The 27,950-nt window shown below is 50.8% G+C and overlaps 1 protein-coding gene across 1 annotated transcript in view; it reads left to right on the forward strand.

Moving 5' to 3' along the window:
- Positions 1-27,950, forward strand: part of LOC119977247 (collagen alpha-6(IV) chain-like) — a 257,936-nt gene that overhangs the window by 175,882 nt on the left and 54,104 nt on the right. Inside the window, exons 17-24 of the mRNA XM_038817958.1 lie at positions 6,901-7,064; positions 8,477-8,669; positions 9,782-9,838; positions 13,978-14,043; positions 15,303-15,404; positions 18,293-18,514; positions 20,159-20,320; positions 23,580-23,750. Of these exons, the coding sequence (XP_038673886.1) occupies positions 6,901-7,064; positions 8,477-8,669; positions 9,782-9,838; positions 13,978-14,043; positions 15,303-15,404; positions 18,293-18,514; positions 20,159-20,320; positions 23,580-23,750 (1,137 nt within the window). The remainder of the gene's footprint in view (positions 1-6,900; positions 7,065-8,476; positions 8,670-9,781; positions 9,839-13,977; positions 14,044-15,302; positions 15,405-18,292; positions 18,515-20,158; positions 20,321-23,579; positions 23,751-27,950) is intronic.

The raw sequence follows: 27,950 nt of genomic DNA on the forward strand, positions 1-27,950 counted from the left end.
TCTGTTGTCTCTGTGTGTCTCTGTGTGTCTCTGTGTGTCTGTCTGTGTGTCTCAGTCTCTGTGTGTGTCTCTGTGTGTCTCTGTGTGTGTCTCAGTCTCTGTGTGTCTCTGTCTCTGTGTGTCTCTGTGTGTCTCTGTGTGTCTCTGTGTGTCTCAGTCTCTGTGTGTCTCTGTGTGTCTCTGTGTGTCTCTGTCTCTGTGTGTCTCTGTGTGTCTCTGTGTGTCTCTGTGTGTCTCTGTGTGTCTCTGTGTGTCTCAGTCTCTGTGTGTCTCAGTCTCTGTGTGTCTCTGTGTGTCTCAGTCTCTGTGTGTCTCTGTGTGTCTCTGTGTGTCTCTGTGTGTCTCTGTGTGTCTCTGTGTGTCTCTGTCTCTGTGTGTCTCTGTGTGTCTCTGTGTGTCTCAGTCTCTGTGTGTCTCAGTCTCTGTGTGTCTCTGTGTGTCTCTGTGTGTCTCAGACTCTGTGTGTCTCTGTGTGTCTCTGTGTGTCTCAGTCTCTGTGTGTCTCTGTGTGTCTCAGTCTCTGTGTGTCTCTGTGTGTCTCTGTCTCTGTGTGTCTCTGTGTGTCTCTGTGTGTCTCAGTCTCTGTGTCTCAGTCTCTGTGTGTCTCTGTCTCTGTGTGTCTCAGTCTCTGTGTGTCTCTGTCTCTGTGTGTCTCTGTCTCTGTGTGTCTCTGTCTCTGTGTGTCTCTGTCTCTGTGTGTCTCTGTGTGTCTCTGTGTGTCTCTGTGTGTCTCAGTCTCTGTGTCTCAGTCTCTGTGTGTCTCTGTCTCTGTGTGTCTCAGTCTCTGTGTGTCTCTGTCTCTGTGTGTCTCTGTCTCTGTGTGTCTCTGTCTCTGTGTGTCTCTGTCTCTGTGTGTCTCTGTCTCTGTGTGTCTCAGTCTCTGTGTGTCTCTGTGTGTCTCTGTCTCTGTGTGTCTCTGTGTGTCTCTGTGTGTCTCTGTCTCTGTGTGTCTCTGTGTGTCTCTGTCTCTGTGTGTCTCTGTCTCTGTGTGTCTCTGTGTGTCTCAGTCTCTGTGTGGGCTCTGTGTGTCTCTGCTCTGTGTGTCTCTGTGTGTCTCTGTGTGTCTCTGTCTCTGTGTGTCTCTGTGTGTCTCTGTGTGTCTCTGTCTCTGTGTGTCTCTGGTGTCTCTGTCTCTGTGTGTCTCTGTGTGTCTCTGTGTGTCTCTGTCTCTGTGTGGTCTCTGTGTCTCTGTGTGTCTCTGTGTGTCTCAGTCTCTGTGTGTCTCTGTGTGTCTCTGTGTGTCTCTGTGTGTCTCAGTCTCTGTGTGTCTCTGTGTGTCTCAGTCTCTGTGTGTCTCTGTGTGTCTCTGTGTGTCTCTGTCTCTGTGTGTCTCTGTCTCTGTGTGTCTCTGTGTGTCTCTGTGTGTCTCTGTGTGTCTCAGTCTCTGTGTGTCTCAGTCTCTGTGTGTCTCAGTCTCTGTGTGTCTCTGTGTGTCTCTGTCTCTGTGTGTCTCTGTGTGTCTCTGTGTGTCTCTGTGTGTCTCAGTCTCTGTGTGTCTCAGTCTCTGTGTGTCTCTGTCTCTGTGTGTCTCTGTGTGTCTCTGTGTGTCTCTGTCTCTGTGTGTCTCTGTCTCTGTGTGTCTCTGTGTGTCTCTGTGTGTCTCTCTGTCTCTGTGTGTCTCTGTGTGTCTCTGTGTGTCTCTGTGTGTCTCTGTGTGTCTCTGTGTGTCTCTGTGTGTCTCAGTCTCTGTGTGTCTCAGTCTCTGTGTGTCTCAGTCTCTGTGTGTCTCTGTGTGTCTCTGTCTCTGTGTGTCTCTGTGTGTCTCAGTCTCTGTGTGTCTCTGTGTGTCTCAGTCTCTGTGTGTCTCTGTGTCTCTGTGTGTCTCAGTCTCTGTGTGTCTCTGTGTGTCTCTGTGTGTCTCAGTCTCTGTGTGTCTCTGTGTGTCTCTGTGTGTCTCTGTGTGTCTCTGTCTCTGTGTGTCTCTGTGTGTCTCAGTCTCTGTGTGTCTCAGTCTCTGTGTGTCTCTGTGTGTCTCTGTGTGTCTCTGTGTGTCTCTGTGTGTCTCAGTCTCTGTGTGTCTCTGTCTCTGTGTGTCTCTGTGTGTCTCTGTGTGTCTCTGTGTGTCTCTGTGTGTCTCTGTGTGTCTCTGTGTGTCTCTGTCTCTGTGTGTCTCAGTCTCTGTGTGTCTCTGTGTCTCTGTGTGTCTGTGTGTCTCTGTGTGTCTCTGTCTCTGTGTGTCTCAGTCTCTGTGTGTCTCTGTGTGTCTCTGTCTCTGTGTGTCTCAGTCTCTGTGTGTCTCTGTGTCTCTGTGTGTCTCTGTGTGTCTCAGTCTCTGTGTGTCTCTGTGTGTCTCTGTGTGTCTCTGTGTCTCAGTCTCTGTGTGTCTCTGTGTGTCTCTGTCTCTGTGTGTCTCAGTCTCTGTGTGTCTCTGTGTGTCTCTGTGTGTCTCAGTCTCTGTGTGTCTCTGTGTGTCTCAGTCTCTGTGTGTCTCTGTGTGTCTCTGTGTGTCTCTGTGTGTCTCTGTGTGTCTCTGTCTCTGTGTGTCTCTGTGTGTCTCTGTGTGTCTCAGTCTCTGTGTGTCTCTGTGTGTCTCTGTGTGTCTCTGTGTGTCTCTGTGTGTCTCTGTGTGTCTCTGTGTGTCTCTGTGTGTCTCAGTCTCTGTGTGTCTCTGTCTCTGTGTGTCTCTGTGTGTCTCTGTGTGTCTCTGTCTCTGTGTGTCTCTGTGTGTCTCAGTCTCTGTGTGTCTCTGTGTGTCTCAGTCTCTGTGTGTCTCTGTGTGTCTCTGTGTGTCTCAGTCTCTGTGTGTCTCAGTCTCTGTGTGTCTCTGTGTGTCTCTGTCTCTGTGTGTCTCAGTCTCTGTGTGTCTCAGTCTCTGTGTGTCTCTGTGTGTCTCTGTCTCTGTGTGTCTCTGTCTCTGTGTGTCTCTGTCTCTGTGTGTCTCTGTGTGTCTCTGTCTCTGTGTGTCTCTGTGTGTCTCAGTCTCTGTGTGTCTCTGTGTGTCTCTGTGTGTCTCTGTCTCTGTGTGTCTCAGTCTCTGTGTGTCTCTGTGTGTCTCTGTGTGTCTCTGTGTGTCTCTGTGTGTCTCTGTGTGTCTCAGTCTCTGTGTGTCTCTGTGTGTCTCTGTGTGTCTCTGTGTGTCTCTGTCTCTGTGTGTCTCTGTCTCTGTGTGTCTCAGTCTCTGTGTGTCTCTGTCTCTGTGTGTCTCTGTGTGTCTCAGTCTCTGTGTGTCTCTGTGTGTCTCTGTGTGTCTCAGTCTCTGTGTGTCTCAGTCTCTGTGTGTCTCTGTGTGTCTCTGTGTGTCTCTGTCTCTGTGTGTCTCTGTGTGTCTCTGTGTGTCTCAGTCTCTGTGTGTCTCTGTGTGTCTCTGTGTGTCTCTGTGTGTCTCAGTCTCTGTGTGTCTCTGTCTCTGTGTGTCTCTGTCTCTGTGTGTCTCTGTCTCTGTGTGTCTCTGTGTGTCTCTGTCTCTGTGTGTCTCTGTGTGTCTCTGTGTGTCTCTGTGTGTCTCTGTGTGTCTCTGTGTGTCTCTGTGTGTCTCTGTCTCTGTGTGTCTCTGTCTCTGTGTGTCTCTGTGTGTCTCTGTCTCTGTGTGTCTCTGTCTCTGTGTGTCTCTGTGTGTCTCTGTGTGTCTCAGTCTCTGTGTGTCTCTGTCTCTGTGTGTCTCAGTCTCTGTGTGTCTCTGTGTGTCTCTGTGTGTCTCTGTGTGTCTCTGTGTGTCTCTGTGTGTGTCAGTCTCTGTGTGTCTCTGTGTGTCTCTGTGTGTCTCTGTCTCTGTGTGTCTCTGTCTCTGTGTGTCTCTGTGTGTCTCTGTGTGTCTCAGTCTCCTGTGTGTCTCTGTGTGTCTCTGTGTGTCTCTGTCTCTGTGTGTCTCTGTGTGTCTCAGTCTCTGTGTGTCTCTGTCTCTGTGTGTCTCTGTGTGTCTCAGTCTCTGTGTGTCTCTGTGTGTCTCTGTGTGTCTCTGTGTGTCTCTGTGTGTCTCTGTGTGTCTCTGTGTGTCTCTGTGTGTCTCTGTCTCTGTGTGTCTCTGTCTCTGTGTGTCTCAGTCTCTGTGTGTCTCTGTGTGTCTCTGTGTGTCTCTGTCTCTGTGTGTCTCTGTGTGTCTCTGTGTGTCTCTGTGTGTCTCTGTGTGTCTCTGTGTGTCTCTGTCTCTGTGTGTCTCTGTCTCTGTGTGTCTCTGTGTGTCTCTGTCTCTGTGTGTCTCTGTGTGTCTCTGTGTGTCTCTGTGTGTCTCTGTCTCTGTGTGTCTCTGTGTGTCTCTGTGTGTCTCAGTCTCTGTGTGTCTCAGTCTCTGTGTGTCTCTGTGTGTCTCTGTGTGTCTCTGTGTGTCTCTGTGTGTCTCTGTGTCTCAGTCTCTGTGTGTCTCTGTGTGTCTCTGTCTCTGTCTCTGTGTGTCTCTGTGTGTCTCTGTGTGTCTCTGTCTCTGTCTCTGTGTGTCTCTGTGTGTCTCTGTGTCTCTGTGTGTCTCTGTCTCTGTGTGTCTCTGTGTGTCTCTGTGTGTCTCAGTCTCTGTGTGTCTCTGTGTGTCTCAGTCTCTGTGTGTCTCTGTGTGTCTCTGTGTGTCTCTGTCTCTGTGTGTCTCTGTGTGTCTCTGTCTCTGTGTGTCTCAGTCTCTGTGTGTCTCTGTGTGTCTCTGTGTGTCTCTGTGTGTCTCTGTGTGTCTCTGTGTCTCTGTGTGTCTCAGTCTCTGTGTGTCTCTGTGTGTCTCTGTGTGTCTCTGTGTGTCTCTGTGTGTGTCTGTGTGTCTCTGTGTGTCTCAGTCTCTGTGTGTCTCAGTCTCTGTGTGTCTCTGTGTGTCTCTGTGTGTCTCTGTGTGTCTCTGTGTGTCTCTGTGTGTCTCAGTCTCTGTGTGTCTCTGTGTGTCTCTGTGTGTCTCAGTCTCTGTGTGTCTCTGTGTGTCTCTGTGTGTCTCAGTCTCTGTGTGTCTCTGTGTGTCTCTGTGTGTCTCTGTGTGTCTCTGTGTGTCTCTGTCTCTGTGTGTCTCTGTGTGTCTCTGTGTGTCTCTGTCTCTGTGTGTCTCTGTCTCTGTGTGTCTCTGTGTGTCTCTGTGTGTCTCTGTGTGTCTCTGTGTGTCTCTGTCTCTGTGTGTCTCTGTCTCTGTGTGTCTCTGTGTGTCTCTGTGTGTCTCTGTGTGTCTCTGTGTGTCTCTGTCTCTGTGTGTCTCTGTCTCTGTGTGTCTCTGTGTGTCTCAGTCTCTGTGTGTCTCTGTCTCTGTGTGTCTCTGTCTCTGTGTGTCTCTGTGTGTCTCAGTCTCTGTGTGTCTCTGTGTGTCTCTGTCTCTGTGTGTCTCTGTGTGTCTCTGTCTCTGTGTGTCTCTGTCTCTGTGTGTCTCTGTGTGTCTCTGTGTGTCTCTGTGTGTCTCAGTCTCTGTGTGTCTCAGTCTCTGTGTGTCTCAGTCTCTGTGTGTCTCTGTGTGTCTCTGTGTGTCTCTGTGTGTCTCAGTCTCTGTGTGTCTCTGTGTCTCTGTGTGTCTCTGTCTCTGTGTGTCTCTGTGTGTCTCTGTGTGTCTGTCTCTGTCTCTGTGTCTCTGTGTGTCCTCTGTGTCTCTGTGTGTCTCTGTGTGTCTCAGTCTCTGTGTGTCTCTGTGTTCTCTGTGTGTCTCTGTGTGTCTCTGTCTCTGTGTGTCTCTGTCTCTGTGTGTCTCTGTGTGTCTCTGTGTGTCTCTGTGTGTCTCTGTGTGTCTCTGTGTCTCTGTCTCTGTGTGTCTCAGTCTCTGTGTGTCTCTGTGTGTCTCTGTGTGTCTCTGTGTGTCTCTGTCTCTGTGTGTCTCTGTGTCTCTGTGTGTCTCAGTCTCTGTGTGTCTCTGTGTGTCTCTGTGTGTCTCAGTCTCTGTGTGTCTCTGTCTCTGTGTGTCTCTGTCTCTGTGTGTCTCTGTCTCTGTGTGTCTCAGTCTCTGTGTGTCTCTGTGTGTCTCTGTCTCTGTGTGTCTCTGTGTGTCTCTGTGTGTCTCACCCTCTGTGTGTCTCTGTGTGTCTCTGTGTGTCTCTGTGTGTCTCTGTGTGTCTCTGTGTGTCTCACCCTCTGTGTGTCTCTGTGTGTCTCTGTGTGTCTCACCCTCTGTGTGTCTCTGTGTGTCTCTGTCTCTGTGTGTCTCTGTGTGTCTCTGTGTGTCTCACCCTCTGTGTGTCTCTGTGTGTCTCTGTCTCTGTGTGTCTCTGTGTGTCTCTGTGTGTCTCAGTCTCTGTGTGTCTCTGTGTGTCTCACCCTCTGTGTGTCTCTGTGTGTCTCTGTGTGTCTCACTCTCTGTGTGTCTCTGTGTGTCTCTGTGTGTCTCACCCTCTGTGTGTCTCTGTGTGTCTCTGTGTGTCTCACTCTCTGTGTGTCTCTGTGTGTCTCTGTGTGTCTCACCCTCTGTGTGTCTCTGTGTGTCTCTGTGTGTCTCACTCTCTGTGTGTCTCTGTGTGTCTCTGTGTGTCTCACCCTCTGTGTGTCTCTGTGTGTCTCTGTGTGTCTCACTCTCTGTGTGTCTCTGTGTCTCACTCTCTGTGTGTCTCTGTCTCTGTCTCTGTGTGTCTCTGTGTCTCACCCTCTATATTCTCTGTGGATCCTGGAATGTGCTGATTCGACCCGATCCCAATGTGCTATATCCCAGCTAGCCAATCGGATGCCAGGATCCCCAATTTGGACAATAAATGTTGAGGTTATTCCCCAGAAAAGGCCGGGGTGCAGCTCGGTGCTGCCCCCGTCAACACCCTGTTTGTAACTAAGGATAACTCCTGAAACTTTTTCTGTTGTTTGGGAATATTCGGGAGTGTTTTTGGAAATGGTTTGCGGAGTTCCTAGATTCAGAAGGAAGTGTTTTCTGTTCGTCACAGAGGGACCGGACGATTTTTCGGCCTGTTTATTGATAGAGCCGGATGGGGACAGCGGTGATTGTGTGTCTGGGGGGCAGGGATACAGAGCAGAGTCTGCAGAGAGGGCAGGATCTGCAGTCAGCAAATCCCTGATTTACAATTGCCAAATAAGGTAGAAAAGGCAAAAACAAAAGACAAAGCTGTAACACAATGTATGTTTTTATTGAAGGTTCCAAAGGTGATGGCGGAGAGCAGGGGTTACCAGGTGCTCATGGACAGCCAGGTGTACCAGGCCGAGATGGGAACCCAGGCAGACCAGGTTTACCAGGAACTCCCGTAAGTTGAGTCAACTCTGTAAACCTCAACGGGACCAGTTGTACAAGTTGGCTAACTGATACTCACAGATCAGTGAGATAGAAACTAATTCAATCGCACTTGCAAAAGGAAATTCAGCTTGACCAGGAATAACATGCAGGATTACAATGAAAGAGCCGGGGCAGTCGGACTAATTGGATAATTCGCTCAAAGAATCATAGAATTTACAGTGCAGAAGGAGGCTATTCGGCCCATCGAGTCTGCACCGGCCCTTGGAAACAGCACCCTACCCAAGCCCACACCTCCACCCTGTCCCCATAACCCAGTAACCCCACCCAACACTAAGGGCAGTTCTGGACACTAAGGGCAATTTATCACGGCCAATCCACCGAACCTGGACATCTTTGGACTGTGGGAGGAAACCGGAGCACCCGGAGGAAACCCGCGCAGGCACGGGGAGAGCGTGCAGACTCCGCACAGACAGTGGCCCGCACAGACACGCACAAAGAGCCAGTACAAACTCAATAGGCTGAAAGGTCACCTTCTAATGCTCTGTTGAAAAATGAAATGAAATGAAAACGAAAATCGCTAATTGTCATGAGTAGGCTTCAATAAAGTTACTGTGAAAAGCCCCTAGTCGCCACATGCCGGCACCTGTTCAGTGAGGCTGGTACGGGAAATGAACCGTGTGCTAAACCAGCCCCTATGTTCGGGTTGTGTGTACTGCAGCTGCACTGTTGTGTGTGCTGCAGCTGCACTGTTGCTGGTGTGTGCTGCAGCTGCACTGTTGCTGATATGTGTGCTGCAGCTGCACTGCTGCATTTTTGTGCGCTGCAGTGATGTTGCGCGTGCTGCAGCTGCAGGGCTGCGGTTGTGTCTGCTGCCGCTGTAGAGCTGGGGTTCTGTGCGCTGCAGCTGCAGGGCTGTGGTTGTGTGTGCTGCATGCAGGGCTGCGGTTGGGTATGCTGCAGCTGCAGGGCTGCAGTTGTGTGTGCTGCAGCTGCAGGGCTGCAGCTGTGTGTGCTCCTGCTGGATTTTACCACTAACTGATGTGTTCCATACTGGGTCAGCGGTGGAGCACCGGTCAATGGTATTAATTAATTCAGCAGTGATCAGCTTCTCCCAATTCCAGCCTCTTGAGCTTTCCCTGATTCCGATCACTCCATCAGTGACAGCCGCAGCTTCTGCTGTGTGGGCCCTAAGCGCTGGATTTGCCTCTCTAAACCTCTCTGCCACTCTCTCCTTTAAAGCAGACCTCATTGACCACACGTTTGGACGGCTGTGTTAATATCTGCTCAGTGTGACGGTGTGTTTGATATTCGCTGCGGTGCTGGGGACACTTTACTATGTTAAAGGTGCTACATGAATGCGAGATGCTGTGATGTTGGATTTCTGGTCAGTTGTCTGAACACATGGTATAACCTGTATTTCAGGGTGATGCTGGGGGAGGTTACCCTGGCGATGATGGCTACCAAGGTATCCCAGGCAGTAAAGGGTACCAAGGGAGGCTGGGCCTGCCGGGGGTGGACGTTCGAGGTCCAAAAGGCAGACGTGGAATTCCTGGTGACTTTGGACCTGATGGTGTGCCAGGAATTCCAGGAATTCCCGGCCTACCTGGGACTCCAGGTAAGTGTTGCATCTTTCAGGTCTTCGCTTTGTGGAGTTAAGAAACCTTCCTCTGAATAGACGGCAGTGGTGAGTTAACGCTAAAGGTTCCATTGGTCCCAGTGTTGTTCTGAGCGGAACTACCCCAGATTTCACAGACATTTCCTCTTATTGCCTCTCCTCACAGAATATCATTGAATCCCTACAGTGCAGAAGGAGGCCATTTGGCCCATCGAGTCTGCACCGACCCTTGAAAAGAGCACCCTACCCAAGCCCACACCTCCACCCTATCCCCGTAACCCTACCTAACCTTTTTGGACACTGAGGGCAATTTATCACGGCCAATCCCCCTAACCTGCACATCTTTGGACTGTGGGAGGAAACCGGAGCACCCGGAGGAAACCCACGCAGACACGGGGAGAACGTGCAGACTCCGCACAGACAGTCACCCGAGGTTGGAATTGACCCCAGGACCCTGGAGCTGTGAGGCAGCAGTGCTAACTACTGTGCTACCGTGCTGCAATTAGCATCAGGCAGTAACTCTCGTTCACCTGGCTGTCTCAGGCTGGTCTGAGTCAGTAATGTACAGTTGGAGTGACTCTGCGATGACAAAGCCCAGGGTGGCTCAGCGGGTGTCTCGGGACGATGTGTCGACTGGTTTGAATGGTGGGAATGTCACAGACTCAAACCTGCAAAGACGGTTGATGTACCTTCTCCCAAGAGCTGGTGTTGAGCACCAGGCTGCAGGATCAGCCCTGGACCCCACATCCTTCTCCAATAATTATTCCCAGAGTATTGGGTGCCTACCGGGGAGCTGCAATCTCACGTTTGCCTAAGAATGTTTTCACATAATGTGAGACTAAAGTCAGAAAGGTGAAAGAGTTTTAGCCAATCCACCAGCTCCCTGGTCACAATTTACCAGATTTACTGAATTCAGGATCGCAGCTTTCACATGAGTTTAGTAGAATCTGCTCTGGACAGAACACAGGATGGTGAAAAGATCATGATGAGCATTTTAGCACCTTCTCCATATAAATCTCAGTGAAGGTGACAACTAAATGGTTATCATTAGTGAGTATTTTGTCCCTGCCTCCTGCTCCATGTGATCGTGTCTCTCTGTGTTTCCATGGTAGGTGACTGCTTTGATGAACAGCACATCCTGCAGATAGATGGCACAACATTCCACACAGGTACTGGCTGGATCATCCTGTGTGTGTGTTTACCTTTCCCTGCGATTGAAGTTGATCATTGTTATCCTGACAGAGATTCTGGGAGTGGGAATGAAAGGTTGTTTCCCCCGGTTACTGAATCAGTAACTGAGGTTCTCTTTGGGATGTTTTCCACGTGGGTCAATTAGGATTGGCAATGTTTAACTACAAGGAGATATTTTTTTGAAATGTATTTTATCACCAACATGTATCAAAACAGGTTGCAGCAAATAAGCATACTTCCCAACAATCAACATCGGCGCAACATCGAGGGCTGAAGGGCCCGTACTGCGCTGTAATGTTCTAACATCGAGGGCCGAAGGGCCCGTACTGCGCTGTAATGTTCTAACATCGAGGGCCGAAGGGCCCGTACTGCGCTGTAATGTTCTAACATCGAGGGCCGAAGGGCCCGTACTGCGCTGTAATGTTCTAACAGTACAGTCTGTACGAACTGTTTCCCATTTTCAACAAACAGCTCCTCAAACACGGTCACAAACACCCGCCACCTTTTCTCAAACTCCCCCTGCTGAGCCCCTTAACTCATACTTTATCTTCTCTAACCGCAGGAAGTCATACAGGTCACCCAACCATGCTGCTACCCCCGGTGGCGATGCCCACCGCCACTCCAGCAAAATTCTTCGCCGTGCAATCAGAGAGGCGAAGGCCAAGACTTCGGCCTTCCTCCTCTCCATGGACTCCGGCTTCTCTGAAACCCCAAATATCGCCACCAAAGGGTCCGGGTCCACTCCCTCCTCCACTATCCTGGCTAAGACCGTGAACATTCCCGCCCAGAATCTTCCCAATTTTCACAACCCAAACATATGCGCGCATGATACGCTGGCCCCCGCCCACACCTCTCACACTCATCTGCTACCCCCTGAAAGAACCCACTTATTCTTGCCCAAGTCGTATGCACCCTGTGCACCACCTTAAGCTGTATCAGGCTCATGCACAGTAGCACAGTGGTTAGCACTGTTGCTTCACAGCGCCAGGGTCCCAGGTTCGATTCCCGTCCTGGGTCACTGTCTGTGCGGAGTCTGCACGTTCTCCCCGTGTCTGCGTGGGTTTCCTCCGGGTGCTCCGGTTTCCTCCCACAAGTGCCAAAAGACGTGCTGTTAGTGAATTGGACATTCTGAATTCTCCCCCTGTGTACCCAAACAGGCGCCGGAATGCAGCGACTAGGGGCTTTTCACAGTAACTTCATTGCAGTGTTAATGTAAGCCTACTTGTGAGAATAAAGATTATTATTATTATAAAGAGGAGGAACCGTTTACTCTTCGCAGTGCCTCACTCCATACTCCCCAATTGATCTCCCTTCCCAACTCCGCTTCCCATTTTGTCCTTGATCTTCACCACCCGCTCGCCTCCCTGCTCCCCTAGCCACTTATATATATCCCCAATTCTTCCCTCCCCTTCCACATCCGGAAGCAGCAGTCACTCCAGCAGGGTGTATCCGGCAACCAAGGGAACCCCCTCCAGGCCTTTTGCGCAAAGTCCCTAACCTGTAGATACCTGAACTCACTACCCCTCGGCAGCTCTACCCTCTCCCTTAGCTCCTCCAGACTGGCAAACCCTTCCTCCAAATACAAATCCCTCACCTTGACCAGCCCCACTTCCCTCCACCTCCTGTATACACTATCCACCCCCCCGGCTCAAACCCATGATTCTCGCACAGCGGCGTTAGCACCGACATCCCTTCCACCCTAAAATGCCTCCTCAGCTGATTCCATATCTTCACCATGGACTGGACCACTGGGCTCCCTAAATATCTACTCGGAGCCATTGGCAATGCTGCTGTCACCATAGCCCTCAAACTGGACCCCTTACAAGATTCCTCCTCCATCCTAACCCACTCTACCCCTTCTCCTTCCCACCACCGCCGCACCTTGTCCACATTCACCGCCCAATAATAATGAAGCAAGTTCGGCAACGCCAACCCCCCCCCCCCCCCCCCCGCTGCCTCTGTAGCAGGGTCCTCTCCACCCTAGGCACCTTCCCCGCCCATACAAAGTCAGAAATGATTATGTCCACTTTACGAAAAAAGGCCTTTAGTATAAAGATCGGGAGAGCCTGAAAAATAAACAAGAACCTCGGCAGAATATTCATTTTCACCACTTGGACCCTCCCCGCCAACGTTAAGTGCCGTGTATCCCACCTCTTAAGATCCTCCCTGGCCTCCTCCACCAGCTTCGTTAAGTTTCACTTATGGAGCCCCGTCCATTCCCTCGCTACCTGAATCCCCAAGTACCTAAACCCATCCCTCGCTACCGTAAATGGCATCCCCCCTAAATCAGCCCGCTGTGCCAGCTCATTCACCGGGAATACCTCGCTTTTCCCTACATTCAGCTTGTATCCCGAGAACCCTCCAAACCCCCCCAACAGGCCCATAATCCTTCCCGGACTCTCCAACGGATCCGAAACATACAGCAATAGGTCATCGGCATAGAGCGACACCCAATGCTCCCTCTGTCCCCTCATTATCCCCTACCACTCTGCCAGCCCCCTGAGAGCCATCGCCAACAGCTATATGGCAGCCAGTGGGGTACATGGTCCGACATAACTATCCCCGCATACTCTGCCCCCTCCACCCCAACCAAAATCTCCCGACTCACTACAAAGTAATCAATCCTCGAATACACCTTACAGACGCGTGAAGAGAAGGAATATTCCCTTCCCCCTGGGTTCTGAAAGCGCCATGGATCCACCATACCCATCCTCTCCATAAACCACCCCCCCCCTCCAGCTCCCTTGCCATTTGTACCCTACCCATCAACCTGGGCTCGATCTATCCACCCTCGGCTCCAGGACACAGTTAAAATCTCTCCCCATGATCAACTGGTGCGTGGCCAAATCCAGGATTGCTGCCAGCAATCCCCTCGCAAAACCCACATCATCCCAATTTGGGGCACACACATTGACCAACACCACCAGTGTCCGTTCAACGACAAGGAGATATTGTGGCAGAGATGGAAACATCATTTAAAGGGAAATTGGAAAAGTATTTAAACAGGAAGAAAATAAAAGTACAAATCACGTCCCCCCCCCCTCACCGTTCTCTGCTCCAAGGAAAACAACAATCCAATCTCTCTTGATAGCTGGAATGCTCCAGCCCAGGCAACATCGAGGTGAATCTCTCCGCACCCCCTCCAGTCCCATAATGTGGCGACCAGAACTGCAAACAGTACTCTCTCTGTGGCCTAACCACTGTCCCGAAGGACGTGCTTGTGAGGCGGGATCAGTATTTGGCAAATCATGTAGTCTCACTCTGATATTCAGCTGGCTTGATCAACCCGAAGCTTTGGGATCTCACGCGTTCCCCTTGGAGACCTGAGGTGACACAACTGGGGTCCAGGCGGGACGATGGAGGTTGGCGTTTGGGCAAGGTGGCACCCTGACATTGCTGAAGTTACTGTGAAAATCCCCTGGTCACCACATTCCGGCGCCTGTTCGGGTACACAGAGGGAGAAATTTAAAGCAAAACGATGTTTATCCTATGAACTCAAGTTAACCTTTTTAAAACATACCGCGAACATCTCAGCAACCATCAATTCAAATACAACCCCCCAAATAATACAACACTAAGTAATCCTTAATAACTACCCAAACAACATCCAGAAGACAAAAGAAACACCTTTTAACAGAAGCACATCAGGTTTACATTCACTACTGAGATCATTTATATTTCTGAATTCACCAAATGATCAAGAGATAGTCTTTTGATGGCAGAGAGAACAGCAGTACACCTGCTCTGTCTGGCTTCAGCTCCAACACCGAAAACGAAACTAAAACACACCCTGCAGCAAACAGCCTAAAACAAAAGTAAAAAGCTGACAGGCAGCCCAGCTCCACCCACACTCTGACATCACTGATAAACACCCATTTCTTAAAGGTACTCTCACATGACACTACACCACATGGACTGCAGCGGGTTCAAGAAGGCGGCTCAGCACCACCTTCTGAAGGGTAACCAGGGATGGGTAATGAATGCTGGTCTAGCCAGCGAAGCTCATGACCTGCCGGTGTGAGATTTTTTGACTGTGTATAATTTACGATGCTGGCATTTGAGTTTTGATAATCGAACTTGTGGAGATTCAGTTTGATAATTTTGTTCATTTTCACAGGAATCCCTTGTGGACGTCCAGGACCAACAGGAGAAAGGGGACCAGCAGGATTGACTGGAAATAAAGGTAGGATGAGGGAGAAACTGGACAATCTCAGCAAGTTTGACAGAATCCGAGGAGAGAGAATGGAGCGAATGTTTCCAGTCTGGATGACTCTTTGTTTGACGATGATATACTGGATTGTCCTCGATCCCATGGATAAGATATGATTTACACTACTTAACATAAACATCATCTTTTATTGGCGGGAGGTTTGCGGGCCTGGGGGAACTGGAAGATAAATTTGGCCTTCCCCAGGGGAACATGTTCAGATACTTGCAGGTAAAGGTGTTTGCTAGGCGACAGGTAGAGGGATTCCCTTTGCTGCCCTCACGAGGGGCGATGGACAGAGTGCTTTCGGGGGTGTGGGTCGGAGAGGGGAAGGTGTCTGACATTTATAAGGTAATGCAGGAGGTGGAGGAGTCGTCAGTGGAGGAGCTGAAGGCTAAATGGGAGGAGGAACTCGGGGAGCAGATAGAGGACGGGACTTGGGCGGATGCCTTGGAGAGAGTCAACTCTTCCTCCTCATGTGTGAGGCTTAGTCTCATCCAATTTAAGGTGCTGCACCGGGCCCACATGTCCGGGACTAGGATGAGTAGGTTCTTTGGGGGTGAGGACAGGTGCACCAGATGTTCGGGGAGTCCAGCGAACCACGCCCATATGTTCTGGGCATGCCCAGCACTGGAAGAATTCTGGAAGGGGGTGGCGGGGACGGTGTCAAGGGTGGTTGGATCCAGGGTCAAACCAGGGTGGGGACTCGCGATTTTTGGAGTTGCGGTAGAGCCGGGAGTGCAGGAGGCGAAAGAGGCCGGTGTCCTGGCCTTTGCGTCCCTAGTAGCCCGGCGGAGGATCCTGCTACAGTGGAAGGATGCGCGGCCCCCAAGTGTGGAGACCTGGGTCAATGACATGGCGAGATTTATAAAATTGGAAAGGGTCAAATTTTCCCTGAGAGGATCAGTACAAGGGTTCTATAACCGATGGCAGCCTTTTCTGGACTTCCTGGCTCAAAGATAGGTATCTTGGTCAATAGCAGCAGCAACCCGGGGGGGTGTTCCTTATTGTAGTTTCTATTCTGTAACTTTATATTGTGTTAATTTGCATTGTTGTTAAAATGCTGTGTTGTTCATGGAGGTGGGGCGAATGGTTATGATTGCTAATATTATTGTTATTTTTGGTATTTTACTATGGTGCGTTATTGTTGTATAAATTCAAAATTTTTCAATAAAAATTATTTTTAAAAAAAAACATAAACATCATCTGACTTGAAAAACATTGTTGTCTTCCAGGTGTCAAAGGTCAGCCAGGATTTCCAGGATTATCCAGACCAGGATTCCCGGGAAGAAAAGGTTTCATCGGTGCCCCAGGACCAGGAATACCAGGACCACCAGGTTATCCTGAAATAAATGCCAGGCAATGACCATCTCCTAGAAGAGAGGATCTAACCACCGCCCCTTGACATTCAATCGCGTTACCATCACTGAATCCCCACAATCAACATCCTGGGGGTTACCATTGATCAGAAACTGAACTGGACCCAGCCACATTAATACAGTGGCTACCAGGGCAGGTCAGAGGCTGGGAATCCTGCGGAGAGTAACTCGCCTCCTGACCCCCCAAAGCCTGTCCACCATCGATAAGGCACAAGTCAGGAGTGTGATGGAATACTCTCCACTTGCCTGGATGAGCGCAGCTCCAACTACACTCAAGAAGCTCAACACCATCCAGGACAAAGCAGCCCCGCTTGATTGCTCCCCCTTCCACAAACATTCAAACCCTCCACCACCGATGCACAGTGGCAGCCGTGTGTACCATCTACAAGATGCACTGCAGCAACTCACCAAGGTTCCTTAGACAGAACCTTCCAAACCCACGACCACTAGAACAACAAGAGCAGCAGATACCTGGGAACCCCACCACCTGGAGGTTCCCCTCCAAGTCACTCCCCACCCTGACTTGGAAATATATCGGCCGTTCCTTCACTGTCGCTGGGGCAACATCCTGGAACTCCCTCCCTAACAGCACTGTGGGTGTACCTACACCTCAAGCACTGCAGCGGTTCCAGAAGGCAGCTCCCCACCACCTTCTGAAGGGCAGTTAGGGGTGGGCAATAAATGCTGGGCTAACCAGTGACACCCACATCCCATAAATTATTTTTTTTAAATTTAAATCCTGCTCCTTTGCGAGTGTGTCTACCTTGAGGATGTTTCGGACCTGTGGAACACAAGGTGGGAATTGAACCTCCTCAATCTTGGTTCGAGAATCTCTAGTCCCTGAGCTCAGCCATTACTTTATTACCCATTCCTTTAAATCATTGGTGGAAGTTTTATTACAATCGGGCATTTTTCTGGTTCATTTCTGAGAGCCAGAGATTGAGTTAAGAGTTAACCACATTGATTTTTCACACCTAGACCCAGACTGAGCAAACACGGCAGCTCCACTTCCCCAAAGGGTATTAGTCAAACAAATATGTCTTTACAGCAAAGGTGCTCACTTTGACTCAGGCTACCTCATGTTTATACATTTAAAAAAATATATATTTCAGTTCTCTTCCTGTGAAGGTGAGATAGGAACTTACTGACTCCAAATCCAGAGAGTTTAATTCAACAAGGATTTGGATAAATATTTCAAGGAGAAAGATTTTCAGGGTTAAGGAAAAAGAACAGTACAGTGGGGCTAATTGGAGAGTCCTTTCAAAGAGCTAGCATCAGTAAGATGGGCTGAATGGCCTCCTGTCCTGTGTGATTCTGTGGTAACCGTTATCCATTAGACTGTGAGGAAATTCGCCCAGTGTCCCACCTCCCCTTTCTGCACAGCACTATCAGGATCAGGGCTCTGTCCCTTGGCAATGTTTGTCGTGAATCTTCAGACACTAACTGAGATGACAACTTGTCCCAGGAATCAATGCTCCTCTCCAAAATTAAAGCCTCCTGATACCCTGATGTCTTTGCTTAAATAACTTACCCCTCCCACCCTAACTCATCAAGACCAAGCCGAGACACAGCCTGACCCTCACGGACTAACCAGAGCCAAAATCCATCCACAGAGACACAGTCAGGTCCTTTCCACTGTTGTAAAGAATTTTAATCAAGTTCTCGTGGTGATTCCTGAGGCCGTTGTGATAACTCAAAGGCAGAATTTGAGCATTGAAACATACTTAACTTTTCAAAGTAAGAAGTCTTACAACACCAGGTTAAAGTCCAACAGGTTTGTTTCAAACACGAGCTTTCGGAGCGCAGCTCCTTCCTCAGGTGATGCGCCATCAATTGTACGAGAGACGAGTTGCTTTACAAAAGTTAGGCTTTAATAAACTAGAACTTAGCCCTGCGGTCGTCTACAATAAAATGGACGACCGCCGGCCGTTTGACTATTTATACCTCGGCAAGGAGGCGTGGTTAACTCAGCCTCTCGACCAATCGGTCGAGAGGCACATGACCGACCAGGGCCAATGGTAAGCCGGTGTTCTGCCCCAATGGCAGACAGGTATGCAAATCATATCCCCACATCATTCACCCCTTGCGGAGAAAAAAGCCGGGGGGGGGGGGGGGGGGGGGGGGGGGGGGGGGGGGTGGTATGAACGAGAGCCGGGGTGGGGGGGGGGAGAGAACTGGTGATATGAGTAGCAGCCGGGAGGACCAAAAATTTTCTCTCCTTTTATCGAATTTGGGGGCTTCCCACTGGCCCAGACAATAAGTGATAGAAGGTCACCTGAGGAAGGAGCAGTGCTCCGAAAGCTCGTGTTTGAAACAAACCTGTTGGACTTTAACCTGGTGTTGTAAGACTTCTTACTGTGCTCACCCCAGTCCAACGCCGGCATCTCCACGTCATAACTTTTCAAAAGCTTTAATAAAATGTTCTTTCCTCTACAAGTCTCTAAAATGTTTATCTTTGTTTTCAAATCCTGCCCAATCTCCATGACCTCATTTTACCCCACTTTGCTCCTGTCTAATTGCAGCCTCTTGCCCAGTCTGCGGCCCATCACTCCAACATTAGCTCCTGTGCCTTCAGCTGACCAGCACGTTCAGGAATTCACTCCCCAAACCACTCTCTCCGATTTTAATCCCCTCCTTAAATCTTCCTCTGAGACCAATCGTTTGCTCGTCGGCACTAACACCTCCTTACGTTACTTAGTGTCAAACATTGTTTGATTATTGCTTCTGTGAAGGGCTGAGGGATGTTTTATTGCGTTATGGATGATGTACAAATCTCAGCCTCTTTTCTTACATATTGAATGAAAGTAGTTCAAATAAGGGTTACCCTGTGACCAATCCTCCTGCAGGTTTTGTTGGGCCTCGAGGTGATCAAGGAATCCCAGGCGCACCCGGACAACCTGGGGCCACTGGATTTCCGGGGCTATCCGCGAGGCCGGGTCCACCTGGCGAGAAAGGTTTGCCCGGAGAAGCCATCGGTGCGTTGCCAGGGTACCAAGGTGAACCAGGACAATCGGGTCAGGCAGGGCTTCAAGGAGCAAAAGGAGAGGCCGGAGGAACTGGGCTCAGAGGCAAGCAACAAGTCAAATTATAATTTCTCTATCCCAGTCTGGGCCTCGCACTTTGGGAATGATGTCTGGTTCTCGGAGAGGGTGAGGAGGAGATTTACCAGAATGTTCCCAGGAAGCTGGACTTCAGTTAATGTGGAGAGACTGGAATCACAGAATCCAAATCATAGAATCCCAATGGGCAGAAGGAGGCCATTCAGCCCATCGAGTCTGCACTGACCCTCTGAAAGAGCACCCTACCTAGGCCACTCCACCACCCGATCCCCATAACCGTACCTAACATGCACACTAAGGGCAATTTAGCATGGCCAATCCACCTAACCTGCACATCTTTGGACTGTGGGAGGAAACCGGAGCACCCGGAGGAAACCCACGCAGACACGGGGAGGATGTGCAGACTCCGCACAGACAGTGACCCAAGCTGGGAATCGAACCTGGGACCCTGGAGCTGTGAGGCAGCAGTGCTAACCACTGTACCACCGTGTTTATTCTCCTTAATGAGGAGAGGTTAAGTAGACTGGGACTGTACTCGTTGGTATTTAGAAGGATGAGGGGGGATCTTATAGAAACATATAAAATTATGAAAGGAATAGATAGGATAGATACGGGCAGGTTGTTTCCACTGGCGGGTGACAGCAGAACTAGGGGGCATAGCCTCAAAATAAGGGGAAGTAGATTTAGGACTGAGTTTAGGAGGAACTTCTTCACCCAAAGGGTTGTGAATCTATGGAATTCTTTGCCCAGTGAAGCAGTTGAGGCTCCTTCATTACATGTTTTTAAGGTAAAGATAGATAGTTTTTTGAAGAATAAAGGGATTAAGGGTTATGGTGTTCGGGCCGGAAAGTGGAGCTGAGTCCACAAAAGATCAGCCATGATCTCATTGAATGGCGGAGCAGGCTCGAGGGGCCAGATGGCCGACTCCTGCTCCTAGTTCTTATGTTTTTAACAGATAAAGTTAAAGGGGGCTTTCATTGAGGTGTTTGAAATTATAGAGGGGAAACCAACGAGAGACTCCAAGCAGAGAACACAGATTTACAATAATTGCTAAAAGAATTAAATGGAAAATGAGGGAAAGATTTCTTTACAAGAGGATTGTGAAGATTCATAATAGACGGCCGGAAGAAGGGAATCAGATTTCACAGGTAAATTCACAAGGCAATTGGCCATCTATTTGGAGAGGATGGATCACAGGGCGATGGGGGGAAGGATAGAAAAGAGCTGGCACAGGCAGCATGGACTGAATGGCCTTCTTCGATGTTCTATCATTCTTTGGTGCTAAGTTGAGTTTTGGGGGGTGGTGTTATTTCTCCACTGGAGAGCAAGACAATTGCAAAGTCCACCCCCATGTTTCACCGTACCTCATTTTCTATGTCAATCAAACCAATGTGTTGTGATCTGAACGGTGAACAGTCTTGTGATGTTAGACCCATGGAGCAGGAGATTCCAGTTGGGGGAAGGATAGCTACCAGGGCTGGAGTAAGTGCAGATCCCTCATCCACCCACTCCTTACAGTCAGGTGATGTTGTAGTGGAGCGTGACACTTGTCTCTGTAGCAGCAAAGTCTCCTTAATGAAAAACCCGCTTCGGTAGATCAAAGAATGCGCTCAAAATTCACATGAGAAACTAAAGTCCTTTTCTTTTCCTCAGGTGTGGATGGACGATTGGGAAAGGTAGGCCCAGTAGGTGAACGAGGGGAGCCTGGAATAACTGGCAGCGCAGGATTCCCTGGGCCAAGGGGGAGATATGGGACTGTTGGACATCCAGGCGAGCCAGGTTTACCAGGAATACCAGGCTTCCCGGGCCCTGTGGGTAAGTACATTGCTTTCACCAACAACTATCTGCCGCTGCATGGCAGCAAGTACAATTCAAGGAGTGTGGAAAGGGAACATTGACCCACAATCAGAGCAACAGTAACGTGTGGTCAGCCAGCCATCAGATGTGAAATCCAAAGGTCTGGATTCAAGTCCCACTCCAGAGACTGGAGTACTGAGGGAGTGCCGCACTGTCAGAGGGTCAGTACTGAGGGAGTGCTGCACTGTCAGAGGGTCAGTACTGAGGGAGTGCTGCACTGTCAGAGGGTCAGTACTGAGGGAGTGACGCACTGTCAGAGGGTCAGTACTGAGGGAGTGCTGCACTGTCAGAGGGTCAGTACTGAGGGAGTGCCGCACTGTCAGAGGGTCAGTACTGAGGGAGTGCTGCACTGTCAGAGGGTCAGTACTGAGGCAGCACCGCACTGTCAGAGGGTCAGTACTGAGGGAGTGCCGCACTGTCAGAGGGTCAGTACTGAGGGAGTGCTGCACTGTCAGTGGGTCAGTACTGAGGGAGTGCCGCACTGTCAGAGGGTCAGTACTGAGGGAGTGCTGCACTGTCAGAGGGTCAGTACTGAGGGAGTGCCGCCTGTCAGAGGGTCAGTACTGAGGGAGTGCTGCACTGTCAGTGGGTCAGTACTGAGGGAGTGCCGCACTGTCAGAGGGTCAGTACTGAGGGAGTGCCGCACTGTCAGAGGGTCAGTACTGAGGGCGTGCCGCACTGTCAGAGGGTCAGTACTGAGGGAGTGCCGTACTGTCAGAGGGTCAGTACTGAGGGAGTGCAGCAATGTCAGAGGGTCAGTGAGGGAGTGCTGCACTGTCAGAGGGTCAGTACTGAGGGAGTGCCGCACTGTCAGAGGGTCAGTACTGAGGGAGTGCCGCACTGTCAGAGGGTCAGTACTGAGGGAGTGCTGCACTGTCAGAGGGTCAGTACTGAGGGAGTGCCGCACTGTCAGAGGGTCAGTACTGAGGGAGTGCTGCACTGTCAGAGGGTCAGTACTGAGGGAGTGACGCACTGTCAGAGGGTCAGTACTGAGGGAGTGCCGCACTGTCAGAGGGTCAGTACTGAGGGAGTGACGCACTGTCAGAGGGTCAGTACTGAGGGAGTGCTGCACTGTCAGAGGGTCAGTACTGAGGGAGTGCTGCACTGTCAGAGGGTCAGTACTGAGGGAGTGCTGCACTGTCAGAGGGTCAGTACTGAGGGAGTGCCGCACTGTCAGAGGGTCAGTACTGAGGGAGTGCCGCACTGTCAGAGGGTCAGTACTGAGGGAGTGCTGCACTGTCAGAGGGTCAGTACTGAGGGATTGCTGCACTGTCAGAGGATCAGTACTGAGGGAGTGCTGCACTGTCAGAGGGTCAGTGCTGAGGGAGTGCTGCACTGTCAGAGGGTCAGTACTGAGGGAGTGCTGCACTGTCAGAGGGTGAGTACTGAGGGAGCGCTGCACTGTCAGAGGGTCAGTATTGAGGGAGTGCTGCACTGTCAGAGGGTCAGTGCTGAGGGAGTGCCGCACTGTCAGAGGGTCAGTATTGAGGGAGTGCTGCACTGTCAGAGGGTCAGTATTGAGGGAGTGCCGCACTGTCAGAGGGTCAGTACTGAGGGAGTGCTGCACTGTCAGAGGGTCAGTATTGAGGGAGTGCCGCATCATCAGAGGGTCAGTACTGAGTTAGTGCTCCACTGTCAGAGGGTCAGTACTGAGGGGGTGCCGCACTGTCAGAGGTTCAGTACTGAGGGAGTGCTGCACTGTCAGAGGGTCAGTACTGAGGGAGAGCAGCACTGTCAGAGGGTCAGTACTGAGGGAGTGCCGCACTGCCAGAGGGTCAGTACTGAGGGAGTGCTGCACCGTCAGAGGGTCAGTACTGAGGGATTGCTGCACTGTCAGAGGGTCAGTACTGAGGGGGTGCTGCACTGTCAGAGGGTCAGTACTGAGGGATTGCTGCACTGTCAGAGGGTCAGTACTGAGGGGGTGCCGCACTGTCAGAGGGTCAGTACTGAGGGGGTGCCGCACTGTCAGAGGGTCAGTACTGAGGGAGTGCCGCACTGTCAGAGGGTCAGTACTGAGGGAGTGCCGCACTGTCAGAGGGTCAGTACTGAGGGAGTGCCGCACTGTCAGAGGGTCAGTACTGAGGGAGCGCTGCACTGTCAGAGGGTCAGTACTGAGGGAGCGCTGCACTGTCAGAGGGTCAGTATTTCTTTCCTTTTTCTTTTTTAAAATAAATTTGAAGTACCCAATTTTGTTTCCAATTAAGGGGCAATTTAGCGCGGCCAATCCACCCACCCTGCACATCTTTGGGTTGTGGGGTGAAACCCACACAGACACGGGGAGAATGTGCAAACTCCACACGGACAGAGACCCGGGGCCGGGATCGAACCTGGGTGCTCGGCGCCGTGAGGCAGCAGTGCTAACCACTGCGCCACCGTGTTGCCCCTCCAACAAACTTTCAGCTTTCACTCCGCTTCCGAATAACAACCTCCTCCTCATTGTCCACTCTCCCTATCATTTCTCCCTTGCCTCCTCGCTCTGCCTCCCCTTCCCCCACTGCCTCCCCCTCCCCCACTGCCTCCTGTCGTTGATGATAGTTTAGTTACAGATTATTTCTGTTGGCTTTCTCCCTCCACCTCTCTCTCTCCTCTCCCTCCCTCCGTCTCCTCTCCCTCGTCCTCTCCCTCTCTCTGCCTCCTCTCTCTCCCTCCACCTTCTCTCTCTCCCCCCTCCCTCCCTCCGCCTCCACTCTCTCCTCCTTTCCCTCCGTCTGCCTCCACTCCCGCTCCCTCCCTCCACCTCCTCTCTCTCCTCTCCCTCCCTCCGCCTCCTCTCCCTCGTCCTCTCCCTCTTTCTGCCTCCTCTCTCTCCTCTCCCTCCCTCCATCTTCTCTCTCTCCCCCTCTCCCTCTGCCTCCACTCTCTCCTCCTTTCCCTCCGTCTGCCTCCACTCCCTCTCCCTCCTCCTCTCCCTCTCTCTACCTCCTCTCCCTCCTCCTCTCCCTCCCTCTGCCTCCTCTCTCTCCCTCTGCCTCCTCTCTCTCCCTCTGCCTCCTCTCCCTCCCTCTGCCTCCTCTCCTCTCCCTCCCTCTGCCTCATCTCCCTCCCTCTGCCTCCTCTCCCTCCCTCTGCCTCCTCTCCCTCCCTCTGCCTCCTCTCTCTCCCTCTGCCTCCTCTCCCTCCCTCTGCCTCCTCTCCCTCCCTCTGCCTCCTCTCCCTCCCTCTGCCTCCTCTCCCTCCCTCTGCCCTCTCTCACTGATGATAGCTTGTTTGCTTACAGGTTCTTTTGGTTTTGATGGGGAGCGTGGTGACCGAGGACCCCCAGGCCCAGCTGGAATGAAAGGTTTGCCAGGAATTCACGGTGTCCAGGGCCCGCTCGGGGATCTGGGATTCCCGGGATCTCCTGGTTCTCACGGAATGGATGGGCTACCAGGTCTTGATGGGCTGAAAGGTAAAAGTACAACGAGGAACGGTTGAAGCAGGCTATCCTGTGATAATCCAGATATCACCTTTCTTATAAAATCCATTGTATTGAAGAGTAAATGTTGTATTGTGAAGCAAAGCGACGTACAATCTTTAATCACAGCAGTGATTTATTTAGCTAAGAGGAACTTTATATACAGATAATACAACTGGGACACGAGTCTCGACCCCTCAACCCTGACCAACCCCCAATATCCAGACTGCACCTCAACACCTGATAGGCTAACATTCACCGCTCTGTCCTCATAGACTCCGGGCTGGTCAGAAGACTCTTCAAGGGACCACACCACCAGAGTAAATTTATTTATTGAACATTTTTGGGTTATTTAAAATCAAACGCTCCTCTCTCACTTAGGAATAAACTATCTTTTTGAAACTTTTAAAATTCTTTCACAGGGTGTGGGCGTTGCTGCCCAGCCCAACATTTACTGCCCATCCCTAATTGCCCTCGGGAAGTGGGTAGTGAGCTGCCTTCTTGAACCCCTGCAGTCCATGTGGTGTAGGTACACCCATTGTGCTGTTAGGGAGGGAGTTCCAGGATGTTGCCCCAGCGACAGTGAAGGAACGGCCGATATATTTCCCAGTCAGGGTGGTGAATGACTCGGAGGGGAACCTCCAGGTGGTGGGGTTCCCAGGTATCTGCTGCTCTTCTAGATGTGGAGATGCCGGCGTTGGACTGGGGTGAGGGTTTCCTGACACAATATGTCAGTACGTACCAGTCAGACAGGGAGGAAGGGGTCGAGCGAGGGAACCGTGGTTTACCAAAGAAGTGGAATCTCTTGTTAAGAGGACGAAGGAGGCCTATGTGAAGATGAGGCATGAAGTTTCAGTTGGGGCGCTTGGTAGTTACAAGGAAGCGAGGAAGGATCTAAAGAGAGAGCTAAGACGAGCAAGGAGGGGACATGAGAAGTCTTTGGCAGGTAGGATCAAGGAAAACCCAAAAGCTTTCTATAGGTATGTCAGGAATAAAAGAATGACTAGGGTAAGAGTAGGGCCAGTCAAGGACAGTGGTGGGAAGTTGTGTGTGGAGGCTGAGGAGATAAGCGAGATACTAAATGAATACTTTTCATCAGTATTCACTCAGGAAAAAGATAATGTTGTGGAGGAGAATGCTGAGACCCAGGCTATTAGAATAGATGGCATCGAGGTGCGTAGGGAAGAAGTGTTGGCATTTCTGGACAAGGTGAAAATAGATAAGTCCCCGGGGCCTGATGGGATTTATCCTAGGATTCTCTGGGAAGCCAGGGAAGAGATTGCTGAGCCTTTGGCTTTGATTTTTATGTCATCATTGGCTACAGGAATAGTGCCAGAGGACTGGAGGATAGCAAATGTGGTCCCTTTGTTCAAGAAGGGGAGTAGAGATAACCCCGGTAACTATAGGCCGGTGAGCCTCACGTCTGTTGTGGGTAAAGTCTTGGAGAGGATTATAAGAGATACGATTTATAATCATCTAGATAGGAATAATATGATTAGGGATAGTCAGCATGGTTTTGTGAAGGGTAGGTCATGCCTCACAAACCTTATCAAGTTCTTTGAGAAGGTGACTGAACAGGTAGACGAGGGTAGAGCAGTTGATGTGGTGTATATGGATTTCAGTAAAGCGTTTGATAAGGTTCTCCACGGTCGGCTATTGCAGAAAATACGGAGGCTGGGGATTGAGGGTGATTTAGAGATGTGGATCAGAAATTGGCTAGTTGAAAGAAGACAGAGAGTGGTGGTTGATGGGAAATGTTCAGAATGGAGTTCAGTTACGAGTGGCGTACCACAAGGATCTGTTCTGGGGCCGTTGCTGTTTGTCATTTTTATAAATGACCTAGAGGAGGGCGCAGAAGGTTGGGTGAGTAAATTTGCAGACGACACTAAAGTCGGTGGAGTTGTAGACAGTGTGGAAGGATGTTGCAGGTTACAGAGGGACATAGATAAGCTGCAGAGCTGGGCTGAGAGGTGGCAAATGGAGTTTAATGTAGAGAAGTGTTAGGTGATTCACTTTGGAAAGAATAACAGGAATGTGGAATATTTGGCTAATGGTAAAATTCTTGGTAGTGTGGATGAGCAGAGGGATCTCTGTGTCCATGTACATAGATCCCTGAAAGTTGCCACCCAGGTTGATAGGGCTGTGAAGAAGGCCTATGGTGTGTTGGCCTTTATTGGTAGAGGGATTGAGTTCCGGAGCCATGGGGTCATGTTGCAGTTGTACAAAACTCTGGTACGGCCACATTTGGAGTATTGCGTACAGTTCTGGTCGCCTCATTATAGGAAGGACGTGGAAGCTTTGGAACGGGTGCAGAGGTGATTTACCAGGATGTTGCCTGGTATGGAGGGAAAATCTTATGAGGAAAGGCTGATGGACTTGAGGTTGTTTTCGTTAGAGAGAAGTAGGTTAAGAGGTGACTTAATAGAGGCATACAAAATGATCAGAGGGTTAGATAGGGTGGACAGTGAGAGCTTTCTCCCGCGGATGGAGGTGGCTAGCACGAGGGGACATAGCCTTAAATTGAGGGGTAATAGATATAGGACAGAGGTCAGAGGTAGGTTTTTTACGCAAAGAGTGGTGATGCCGTGGAATGCCCTACCTGCAACAGTAGTGAACTCGCCAACATTGAGGGCATTTAAAAGTTTATTGGATAAGCATATGGATGATAATGGCATAGTGTAGGTTAGATGGCCTTTAGTTTTTGACTTCCCATGTCGGTGCAACATCGTGGGCCGAAGGGCCTGTACTGCGCTGTATCGATCTATGTTCTATGTTCTATGTTCTATACCCCCAGTCTGTGCCCCACACTGGGGTATTACACTCTAACCCCCAGTCTGTGCCCCACACTGGGGTATTACACTCTAACCCCCAGTCTGTGCCCCAAGCTGGGGTATTACACTCTAACCCCCAGTCTGTGCCCCACACTGGGGTATTACACTCTAACCCCCAGTCTGTGCCCCACACTGGGGTATTACACTCTAACCCCCAGTCTGTACCCCACACTGGGGTATTACGCTATATCCCCCAGTCTGTGCCCCACACTGGGGTATGACACTCTAACCCCCAGTCTGTGCCCACACTGGGGTATTACACTATATCCCCAGTCTGTGCCCACACTGGGGTATTAACCTCTAACCCCCAGTCTGTGCCCCACACTGGGGTATTACACTCTAACCCCCAGTCTGTGCCCCACACTGGGGTATTACACTATATCCCCCAGTCTGTGCCCCACACTGGGGTATTACACTCTAACCCCCAGTCTGTGCCCCACACTGGGGTATTACACTCTAACCCCCAGTCTGTACCCCACACTGGGGTATTACACTCTAACCCCCAGTCTGTGCCCCACACTGGGGTATTACACTCTAACCCCCAGTCTGTGCCCCACACTGGGGTATTACACTCTAACCCCCAGTCTGTGCCCCACACTGGGGTATTACACTCTAACCCCCAGTCTGTGCCCCACACTGGGGTATTACACTATAACCCCCAGTCTGTGCCCCACACTGGGGTATTACACTATATCCCCAGTCTGTGCCCCACACTGGGGTATTACACTCTAACCCCCAGTCTGTGCCCACACTGGGGTATTACACTATAACCCCCAGTCTGTGCCCCACACTGGAGTATTACACTCTAACCCCCAGTCTGTGCCCCACACTGGGGTATTACACTATATCCCCCAGTCTGTGCCCCACACTGGGGTATTACACTATATCCCCCAGTCTGTGCCCCACACTGGGGTATTACACTCTAACCCCCAGTCTGTGCCCCACACTGGAGTATTACACACTAACCCCCAGTCTGTGCCCCACACTGGGGTATTACACTATATCCCCCAGTCTGTGCCCCACACTGGGGTATTACACTATATCCCCCAGTCTGTGCCCCACACTGGGGTATTACACTCTAACCCCCAGGCTGTGCCCACACTGGGGTATTACACTCTAACCCCCAGTCTGTGCCCCACACTGGGGTATTACACTATATCCCCCAGTCTGTGCCCCACACTGGGGTATTACACTATATCCCCCAGTCTGTGCCCCACACTGGGGTATTACACTCTAACCCCCAGTCTGTGCCCCACACTGGGGTATTACACTATATCCCTCAGTCTGTGCCCCACACTGGGGTATTACACTCTAACCCCCAGTCTGTGCCCCACACTGGGGTATTACACTCTAACCCCCAGTC

This window comes from Scyliorhinus canicula, chromosome 14 (assembly GCF_902713615.1).
Source record: "Scyliorhinus canicula chromosome 14, sScyCan1.1, whole genome shotgun sequence".
Lineage (NCBI taxonomy): Eukaryota > Metazoa > Chordata > Chondrichthyes > Carcharhiniformes > Scyliorhinidae > Scyliorhinus > Scyliorhinus canicula.